At 33.4% G+C, this 11,376-nt stretch overlaps 1 protein-coding gene across 1 annotated transcript; it reads right to left on the bottom strand.

Moving 5' to 3' along the window:
• Positions 1–505: 505 nt before the first annotated feature.
• On the bottom strand, positions 506–8,113 carry LOC134283457 (metastasis-associated protein MTA3-like). The gene is made up of 19 exons (XM_062765911.1): positions 7,912–8,113; positions 7,357–7,424; positions 7,089–7,182; positions 6,703–6,711; positions 6,196–6,386; positions 5,890–6,007; positions 5,586–5,691; positions 5,370–5,469; positions 4,994–5,182; positions 4,747–4,880; positions 4,542–4,627; positions 4,283–4,432; positions 4,101–4,165; positions 3,766–3,991; positions 3,034–3,225; positions 2,832–2,927; positions 2,458–2,525; positions 2,106–2,236; positions 506–1,474 (listed from the first exon to the last, which is right to left on the bottom strand). The coding sequence occupies exons 1-19, from the start codon at positions 7,937–7,939 to the stop codon at positions 1,354–1,356; spliced, it is 2,172 nt and encodes a 723-aa protein (XP_062621895.1). The 5' UTR covers positions 7,940–8,113; the 3' UTR covers positions 506–1,353.
• Between the last annotated feature and the right edge of the window lie 3,263 nt (positions 8,114–11,376).

The following is an 11,376-nucleotide window of genomic DNA, read 5'->3' as shown; positions in this document are numbered from 1 at the left end:
CTTCATCTTGTCGAAATTTGCACTTGAAACCAAGGTCAAAGACATTAATTCATATTTTGTATAAAATTATCTTGTGATAATTCCAGTCTTAATCAAGTTCCTTCTTGATTTTTAACATCAAACAGACAGAAATCAATATTTTGCTATCATGGTTTCCATATGAAAAATTGTTCCCTTTGAGCTTTTGTAATTAAATTTTAAGTCAAAACTGCTTTTCTTTTGAAACAAAACTTCTCTTGCTTCTGAGGTAAAGAAAATTAAAAGATGGAAATTAATGTTGCGTACAATGGTTTCCAGATACATGTAACTTCAGTTCATTGAGAGCTTTTCCATTGAAACAAAGTGATGGACTCATTGGTTTCAAGAGTAAATGGTAAAGAGTCAGTCCTTTTTTATCTACATTTTCTTCTAAGGTTTCCATCCATACTTTAAGTGTGGGACATAAATTACCTGAATAAGCTTGTTTTAATCATTTGTAGAGGTATATGTATTAAATAACAACATATTTGCATTCACTTTATTTCTGGAAAAATTACACATGTATGAAAATTACACATGTATAGTTTATTTCATGCAATAATATGCAAGACAAAACGAGTTCGTTTCTTAAATGAGAAAAGTGTAATGGATATGAGTACCAAACATTAAATGAATATAATCCAACAATAAATAAATTAAATGATGCAGATGGCAAATTTTGTCGTCCACTTTGATGCGAAAATATAGCAGGAAGGACTAAATGATGTTTGACATGAAAGCATTTTACTTCAGTACTGTACAAAAAAGAAAAACATCATTGAATGATGAACACAATAGTCACATCAACACAAAATAAATTATCCTAGTCTCAACACTCAACTTCCCTGATTGGAGAACACTAGAGATCTAGAGGCAGAACATCTTCTGAAGAAAAAAAATCAAATACAATAAAAAAAGGAAATAGAAAATTAGGTACAAAAAATTCACTCAATCATCCAGATCAAACTACAGGAACATCTGCCACCTCCCCCTTTTTGTTTTATTTACAATTTTGTTAATAATTTACATCATCTGTACAGAGGCTTTTATCTCCAACCCAGAGACTCTCACTTGAGTGTCAGGATCACAAAGTTCCTCGTTATCATAATACTGACAACCCTTTCTGTCCTTGAGGGAAGTTATACTTGGTATTGCTTTAATATTTCTTGGACTTCAGTCTCCGATTTGTCATTTTTGCTAAGCTGTTGAGCTATTTAAAGCAACCGTCTTAAGTCTGACAGCATCACAATGGATTTCCTTCCTATTGCAAGATGTTAAATGTTTGGCTACTTCCTAGAAAGAAACATTTCTGTCCATAATTAGTCCGCATCCTTGTCAATCAAGCACAACGACTTCCGAGTCTCCGCCCATTATCGGTGGTTTAATTAGCACACTCCGCCAGGGATTTCTGGCCGTTCTCTTGAAATCCTGGGGCTGCAGCTGTTTCCTGAGCTTCCTAGAAAATACAACATTGAATCTTTGTTATTTCTGTTAATATACAAAATATAAAAGGATAATTAACTCTTTCACACAACATTAACATTCAATATGTATCATTAAATTTAAAAATATTTTAAAATACAACTATTCAAGGGACAAATGGTTAGTTCTATTCACACGTGACTTTAAGATAACAATATTCTGACACATACATTTAGCTTACTGTACATGTATATATTCATGGGTGTTAACATGTATACCATATTTTTCAAAAAATTTCAAAAATTTTGACTCGAACCAATTAGTACAAAAACAAAATTAATAGGTGGCCATATTGTCAAATAAAGTATACATGTAAAAGCAAAAGCTATCTGTATTTGAATCTAGGCAGAGAGTTTATGATATCAAAAATATTAAGTTACTTATTTGTTAGGTGACGAAAGCGAAATACAAATGATGGGTTAATAAGAAAGATAAGTCAGATTGACTAAAACACAAAAAAAAATTTAAGCATAATATTTACAAGCATCCAAATTAAAAAAAAAAAAAAAAGGAAAGGTGTGCGAAACAAACAGTGCAGTTATCTGCCAAACTTTGTAGAAAACCAAAATATCTATGCACAAATGCAAAATCATTTTTAGTTGTACCTGGTGGCGTCGGTTGCCACAAAATACACGTCATCTGGGGCATCCAACCAGTTGATCATTTGCATTCTCATTCCCCGGACCCCCATCGCTTTGCCACGCCCATTCATGTTGTGATTCATTAAATTACCTCTCTGCAAAGATTACATCAACTTCAGTAATCTTTAAACGTTCACATCAGGGATGTAACTTCAACACATATTTTATCAACCAAAAAAAATCTTCCGAGTTGTGTTTAATTACAGGTTCCACTCAAAAAAATCATCCAGCTGTTCATGCAATCAGAAAAACAACATAAAATTTTGTCCACAACTTGTCATACATTTTCATTGGAATTGGGAAACATTTTACTTACAACTTGAGACCTCATGGATGATCCAATCTGTCGTATAACACCCATGTTTGGACGCTTGGCTACTGGTCCTGTTGGAAAATAAACGTCACTTTAATTATTACATGTATCAGGCCAATGTCACAGATTACTAAACAACCAAAACAATTTTTTTTAAAGTTTTATAGCCAATTTGACAAAGTGTACATGCTGTTTTACTCTATCAAAGCTGACTATTCAATGCACTAAACTTGTAATCTGATCACTATTATGATTAAAATATTAACACCATAATACACCAACAGTATATGTACACATATCATCTTTACCAATTAGTATTTACAACTATACACATGCCATTGACACAATTAATACATGTCTCTACAGTGTATACCTACCATCTACACCATTTGCTTGTTCATAGCCTCTCTTTTTCATGATGGAGGGAGAGCCTGTGGTAAGCTTGGAAGGACTTGGGGTGTGTGCTCGGAATTCTACAAAAAATTTAATGTCAGTTTTATTTACTATCAAACATGAAAGCACATTATTTGTGCTCTAAAAACTTGACTTATTAATTTACAAAATAATGTAAAATCTTACGAGGTTGTGAGGCCGAGGGAGGAAAGAAGATTTTCTCCGGTTTTTTATGATCGTTTTCTGACTTGAGTAGCAAGGTGGGCTTTTCCATTTCAGTGTTGATTCCGAGTCGAGCCACGACAGGCTCCAGGGTCGCTGGACTCCTAAGCTTGATGTTTGGCACATAGTCTTCTACTTCTGTCAGTCGAAGTTGGCCTAAAAAAAATCAGTAAAGATATTACATTTGTGACAAGCATTGAGACTGAAGTTTTTTCTAAAGCAAAACCTTAATTCAATTAGAAACCTGAAATTGGAAGTTGGAATTTTTCCAGTTATTAAAGAAGAATATCCGTATTTATTCCAAGATGAAATGAAACCCCTAGCAATGTTTGACGAATTGACACTCAAAATTCCCTCAACCTATATATTTTCATTGAGACACTACCAATCTAAATTCATAGCTCTGATGGAAGTCTCTGAAAAATGACATCTTCCATAAAGCCATTTTGTTGAACAATGATACCCACTTGTTGACTTTCCTGAGAAATACGTGTTTACGCAGATAATCTAAGGTCAGAGTCAACATCAAATACTTCAGATTTTTTCTTTAATCTAAATGTAAATTCTTAACGACTCCTAATAAACTTGATTTCACTAAAAACTTTAAGAAGCAAGATCATTAACAAAGCCTATCATTATTAGAGAGTGAACATAAAGTGAAAGACAATCTTTGTTTCTTTTTATCTGTAAACTTACATTCTTGCTTGATGGCTGCTATGTTGACAGGTATGAATGGTGAGCGAGCTGCTCTCCGTGGGTTGAGGATGTCTTTACACAGACGCCGCGAGATGCGAGTGAGAGGCGTCGTGATCAGACAGAAAGCTGCTCTGGTTTTCATTACAGGTCTTGGGCTACCTGAACGCACCACTAATCCATGAGCTGTTGCAAGATGCCGTGCTAAATGAGCTTTCAGACGGAATTCCTTAAAGAAAAATAAAATAGCTTTTATTTAAAGTAAACTAATTTACACTTTTTTATTCCAAGATTAAGGTTACATAAACTGTAAGTTAAGTATGCATTCTTTTTATTACCTTTCCACAGCCAGCTATGGTGCACCTGTGCATTCTCATTGAGTTTATCTGGGCTGCTATTCTCTCTGGAAAAAAATTCATGTATCAATTGATTTAAATATAAATTTATATAATTTATATACGTTAAATTGATTTACATGTATAATAGGATAGTTCATTTTCATTGAACAATAAGACCCTACCTTGTCGCTGGTTCGGTGTTGGTCGTTCTCCATCCAATCTTGTTGGCATCTTCAGTCCTCCATACTTCTTCCAGTAGATCCAGCAGGAGGAACATAGCCTACACTGCATGTGGGCGGGACCCCAAGAATACCACTGGGAGGAGTGGGCAGCTGCAATTTTTGAAACAAGAGGGCTTTAAAATGAATTTTAATGTCTACTTAGAAGTTAGAACAAAAGACAGTTCGCCAATCTCTAAAGTTAAAGGGAGATAAGCCTTACCATAGCAGCTCTCACAAGCTCTTCCCGACACTTGACCATCCACGCCATTCATTTTACCATTAATGGCTGCTGGATTGGGCTTGTTACTATAAATAAGATGTATAAAGCATTGATTTAAAATTAAAGGCATATGTGAATAAACTATATCAGGTTTGAAGGAATTCACTAACAGTCCAACATCTACATAAATCATAAGACCACTTACTAGTTGGGAATGTACACTTGTTTCAGCTTGCTTTCTGCCTCGGCTGCTTTGATTCTTTTCTGCTGGACGTAGCGATCTGTTGTCTTCCACATGTAGTAATATTCCACAATGCTCTTCAAAGATTTCCATGGAAGCTAAAAATAAAACAAGATTACATGAAGGTGTCTATCACAAAAACCCTTGAAAGGGATATGAAAAAAAACCCAAAAATCTTAAAAGAAGAAAATTAAATTTTTATTGTGCTTACAAAATCTTGGCGAATGTCGTTGAAGTCTTTGCCATATTTGTCTAGCGCCTCCTCAAACAGATTGGCCTCTGATGCTGACCACTCCTCCATCTCGTCTCGACATAGCATAGGACCTCCCGTGGGAACAAGACTAGCATAGGCCTTAGATAGTTCATACGCTGACTTGTGCAATGTGTCCATGGCATGGAACTATAACAATTTGTATAGAAACAGAAAATTAAAAATGACAACAAACTAGAACCTACATGTATCAATATTGACGAACTTGTCACTAAAAGGCAGAAAATAAAAATATTTTTTTATTTAACTTTAATTTTTAATTTAACATAAAAATTAGAAATAATGAATTGTGAAGTTAAAATTTTTAAAATCTTACAAGAGTTATGTCTCTTGAAGCTGCTGCAGCACTCATGTGAAGGCTTGGTTGTCGAACTGTGCTTGTACAATCCAAAGCTCTGGCAAAAGTTCCTACAGATCTGAGGAAACAAAATCAACTGGTTACTATTTTACCTTTTATTAGAAACTACTCTTTTCAAAACGCTTAATCAGTATATCATACCTAACCCAACACATTCTCTATAGAAATACTAACCTGGATATAATTAAAAACTGGTCAATTTGTCTATCTGCTAGCCCATTTTCTGGTGTCCAAATTAAATCTTCTAGTTCTTCCATCTTTCTATTATCTGTATCTTCTCCTTAAAATTGAAAATGAAAAAAAATTATGCATTGAAATCGTTATTTTCTTTTGCAGATGCATGGACTGTTACATTTGGTCGCATAAAGTTTGGCCGCCCACTAAATAGCATTCGAGCTCAAGAGCTTGAAGTCATAAAAATTTTTTTGACTTTCATTTTTTTGGTTTTGATAAAAAAGGAGAAGATTCATAAACTAACCTTCTAATGGCTTATCTGGCACCTCAGCTTGGTAACGAGAGCCGACTCGAATTTCACCTTTATCAGCTAGTAAAGTTTTCTGTTGTGGATCATACACCAATGAGTAGAAAAATGTGTCCTACAAAAACAAACATATTTTATGAATTACTGTTATGAAATAAATGTAACACAAAAGGAAAAAAAACAAAAACGTTACAAGAAGAAAAATAAATATTATCGTGCAAAAGAAGGAAACAATTTTGATGGAAAATCTTTTCACTTCCTTTCTCAGACAGGTATTTCTAAAAACTTTCCCATCAAACTTACATCTTTATTTAAATAGGAAAGCAGGGACTCTGTTTCGTTCAGAAGAGTGACAGTACATTTCCCTCGTATATGAGTTGCGGGAAGGGTCTCTACTTGACGTGACAGAAAAAGCTCCCTGTGCTTCAGCTGGTGTTTTTGTTTGTCACCCACTTCATCCAATTTAGATTCCAGTTCAGCATCATCCAAGCAGTCTTCAATAGCAATCACAATTTTGTGTTCATAGTGTACAATTATGCTGCGATGTACTTTAATTATGTGGCACATCAGGTCAATTATTTTATTCAAAGTATTGTTTGACCTTTGCCTGATTACTTAATTTAAAAGACCTTTTAAAAAAAATCTTTTAAGATTCTGCTTAAATTAATAAACTTTTTAAAATAAAATCATTAAAAGTTTTATATTCATAAAATTATATTTTCTTATTTCTAAAATTAACATCTTTATTAATATGTGTTTGAAATGTACACATATTGACTTGCTGATGACACAGACATGCTCTATACTCACCACTGTCAGCTAAAAAAAATTAAATTAAAGTCTTATTAACAGATAAATATTAAGGAATAAATAATAAATTGATATTTTACACAGAAAATATTTCTTATTCGTTTGTTGTAGTAGTATTTGTAGTAAAATAGATGCTATGAATGAATGAAGTCAACCAATCAAACGAAAGCATAGCCGGACTATTTTCAGTTAACAACACAAATACACGTGCTTTCTCCATGTTTACAAAATATAAAGGTTGTTTCGCTGATTTTACATCGAAAACTGTCTTTTTCTCTCTCATTCTGACGGGACATAGTCACTTAAACTCATATTTCAAGTTTCTCATTCATGGATTTTCTGGTCACAAAATGCAAGTTCGTGGATTTTCCTAATCAAATACTCACTTTGATGTTTGTCGGCAAGAAGTGTAAGAGAACTTGAAATGTCCCGGCGTCGGTAGAAACATACAACTTTGGCTTCGACATTGCCGTTTGGAGTCTGGAAAAGCGAGTGATAAACACTTAGATCATGGCAATGTAACCACTCAAGTGGAACATTAGCTGCGCGAAATGGAATCAAAAAACCCCGTCGGGACCTTCTTGCCCCTTCAGTGGCCTCAACACCAAGCTTTGTGTGAAAAACAATGGATATGATTTTTAAAACTGTCCCTACCTTGTTTAATTCTTCTATCCTTCTTATCTGATAAGGAGTTGTTGATGATGTCTCAAAAAAGACATAATCTGAAGGTAAAGAAATGAAAGACCTTTGTGTGAAATTACCGGCCCAATAAATCCCACCGCGATAAAATATAGTGCACACATGTCGAATACGACGATTTATGAGTCGTTTTTCACTTAAAAAAGACTGTCATAATATTGCTTGATACATCTTTAAGATAATTAATGCAAAAAATCACGATGTTTTACAAGTGGATTTCAAGATAAACGACGCACAAAAACAGCATCGATCATTATGACCAAATTACCGCCACCCCATTGGGGCCTCGCTTTTCTTGAAAATTTTACAAAGAAATACAAGTTCTAAAATCCTCTAAATAAGCATTCAACGTGTTTTTCTGTTGCTTATCTTCGTTCTACATCACCTAAAAATATCTTCATAACAATTTAGCTTCATTTCAAATTATAATTTAAATATTGATATCACGCCGCCAATTGAAAAATTGGGTCCGTCCATGCTGTTTTACACTTTGAAAATTATTGTACTTACCACCAACTCTGTACATGTTTGCAGCCATTTCCAAGATTAGGTAATCCTTTTGGATTTCAAACAACCACTATAAGTCTCGGTCATTGAAATGAGTATGATGGACCAGCCACTTCAGGTGTCCAGTTCGAGTCACCCCAGACGACGACAGATCATGGAGTCGCCATTTCTCGGGCTTTTCTGTCTTCCTCCTCTTTTCACACGTGACGTCACACGTCCTTCGGTGGCGTTGGCATTCCATAAGTTCTATATATTTTTGTCTAGGAATAATTAAAGTGATTATACACAATACATATTAACAAATGCGAAGAAGCCCCTAAAGTTGCTATTTATTCAATGAAGTTCTTCAACTTTTAAAATTTGTATGAAATTTTTTTTTTTTAATTTTAAAAGACATTTCTATTGTTTAGTAGTATTTGGTGAAACTTATGATAAATCGATAAAAATCAATATTCAGTTGAAACTTCTGAGACTACAGTCAATATCTGTTCTTAAGTTTTTTATCCAGAAAAAATATCCTTTTAAATCTTTGTATATTTCTTGTGTTTTTAAGTCATTTGCATTGTGCAGCGAAAATTAAATATCTATATAATAGACTTTCGATGTTTAAACGTCCCACTGATTGGCCTCGTAGAGGAACCGGCGGGGTAAATGTAGATACATGTCCACATCACGGAACTATAAATTCCTTTCTTGAAGGTACTCATGCGCTTTTTGCACAAGTGAAAAAACTTGTATCTTGGCAACTATATGACGTCATGGGTTAATCACATCTATGGACTTACGCCTGAGAAATAGTACCTTAATGAGTGTCATGTGGCAGTTTTATGTGCAATCATCCAGATCGCAGCTATTTATACCTAATCATCGACAAATGCGCTTGGAACGGCGATATAAGATTGTTTATGCAAATAGATACCCATCAGCATAGTTTAAACTCCGAATATCAATTTAAATAGAAACTCACCCTGGAAAAAGTAGATATATGGTTTTAACAGAATTTAGCCAAGTTGATAGATAAAGCCATTAATAAATGTACTTTGTAAATTCATTATTTTTTCCTAATTATTATATGAATTTTATTTTTGTAAATTTACTTTTGTAAATCCCAAAAGTAAACGCGTGTTTGGACACATCTATTGTTTGATTTGCAGGACAACAGGCGCTGATCATTTTATATATACGAAAAATGTTCTTCTTTATTCAGATTTCTCAAAAATTATTAAAATATATAAATATAAGTCTTACTGCAAAAAAGTTTAATTCTGAGACAGCTTTTTTTGTGGGAACATAAACAAGAAAAAATCTTTTTGATTATCATAGATGTATATAATTTTAATTCTTTTTTATAAAACAAATAACATCATTCTGAGAGACACGGATGTAGATACATGTACTATAAATTTACAGGCAACAAAACTGAGAAATCCAAAAGACTCAAGCAATAACGTGCGGCAAACAATGTCGAAGTACTTTTCCAGTACGTGATGGTGCTCGATTAGAACCTCTTGGTTACAATATCCTTTCTTTTTTCCAAGTATGTACATGATATAAACATGCTAATAGATATAATTATAGAGTATATTTTCTTTGATTAAGTCTCTTAATTTGTACAAATATGTAAAGAGTAATACTAGTAGTATGAGATGAAGAGACGTGGCAAATAAAATAAATGAACCATAACATTCTATAGATGAGTGATTTTGCGTCAAAGTTAACTGCACACCTCATCAACCTTAACACGAACACATCACTAACATGACTAACGTAGCACCAAATTTGTCTCTACTTCTACATTTTACTATCATGGGGAAGGAATGCAGAATATATATCCGAGAGTTTCCGCCTCTTTGCTGATCCGGGAACACATTCAACTTGTAAACGGAGTCAGATTCATTAATTAATCTTGAACCCCATTGACGCCCTCCGTTACCAACAAGTCAATAATCAACAGCAAGTTCAAGTCTTCCTCGAATCTTAAATTACATTACAACACAAAGCTAATTTTCATTGCGCTAAATCATGAGGCAAGAAAGAAATCCACAATTAATCAAAAATATTTTCAATCTCAACCGAGTCATTCCTCAATCTGAATTGTTAATTACCATTCCTCACAAATTAGAGTTTGGAATATGACAATTTAGGAGGTTTTGTGGGACATCTACTTCATTTATAGTGTACGAAAAGGGAGAAATATTTTATACACTGGTACTGACTATTTTCTCAGAAAATTTTACACCATTTTTCTGATGATGACGGGATGTCGAATCAAACTGGAAATACAGCTGGTTTAAGGTTTCGTCAAAGGTCAACATGTCCAAAAATTTATTTTTACAATAGCTCCAAAACTATGTAAGGTATAAAGTTAGAACTTTTACACTTCATAATTTTTTTGTTGATTAACAGATAAAAAGTATCACTTGATAAAAAAAATAAAATACTTGGAATAATATTAATTGAGAAAAATTCTTCTTAAAAATGCATATATTTTCAAAAAAATACACCTAATTAATTCTGTGATTTTAGTGAAAACCATCATTGAAGAAACAAAATATGTTTATCAATGAAGGGCAAGTTGGACTTGGATAGCCTCTGGAAAGTTGTTTTCCCTGTTTATTTTGTCCAAATGTTAAGACGTGAAAGTGAAAGTACACTGCAAATGGCGGATTGTATAGGGGTCTTGTTTTTATACATGTCATGCTTTAAATAACAACCTTACAAAGACCATTAACGTCCAACTTGCCCTTCAATGATAAACATATATTATTTCTACAATGTTAGTTTTCACAAAAAGGACAGAATTAAGCAGGTGCATTTATTTAAAATATGCACATTTTCTGATACAATTTTTCTCAAAAAATATCTTTTCAAAAATATTTGATATCAAGTAATACTTTCTATCTATTATTCAGTGATATATTTAAAGACTGTAAACGTTTTGACTTTATATCACATACAGTTTTGTAGCAATTGTACGAATAAATTTTTAGACATGTTGACCTTTGACGAAACCTTAACACCGATTCATTTGAACTGCATGTTCAAATTGAATGTTAAACACAGTCTAACTCTGACACTTCGGTTTCATACTATAGAGAAAGACATCAATGGTAACCAAACAACAGTACTTCAGTATGAACGTGCTAAATCAAACTTTTCTACTGTCCATCAACTTTCCTGCTGGGCTATAGAAATTTGGTCTTGGACGCGCAGCGTCTATAGCCCCACCGAGATTAGATACGCAAGAACATACTCTTAGTCTAAGTACTAACAACTTCTAAAATGAACTAGACAAGCTATTGACGAATAAAAGATATCAACAGTGTCGTTTTAAGTAAAAATTTCGTACAGTTCATGAGTTCATGGTCGATACAATGAATTTCCCAGCAAATAAAACCCAACATTAAGTCGGACGATTACTAACATTTTTCATATCAATTGTTAGGCCAATATGTTTAATATTCTGAT

This window comes from Saccostrea cucullata, unplaced genomic scaffold (genome assembly GCF_032062105.1).
Source record: "Saccostrea cucullata isolate Sc308-1 unplaced genomic scaffold, CSIRO_AGI_Scuc_v1 ctg527, whole genome shotgun sequence".
Classification (NCBI taxonomy): Eukaryota; Metazoa; Mollusca; class Bivalvia; order Ostreida; family Ostreidae; genus Saccostrea; species Saccostrea cuccullata.
This window is presented reverse-complemented; position numbering and strand designations above follow the sequence as displayed.

Bases quoted from the DNA above. Each gene is read 5' to 3' on its own strand.
- LOC134283457 (XM_062765911.1), bottom strand. From the start codon at position 7,939: ATGGCTGCAAACATGTACAGAGTTGGTG. The intron at 4,628-4,746 runs GTAAGTGGTCTT...TCTTATTTATAG, and splicing joins CAAGTGTACATTCCCAACTA to TAACAAGCCCAATCCAGCAG. The intron at 3,992-4,100 runs GTAATAAAAAGA...TTTTTCTTTAAG, and splicing joins CCATAGCTGGCTGTGGAAAG to GAATTCCGTCTGAAAGCTCA.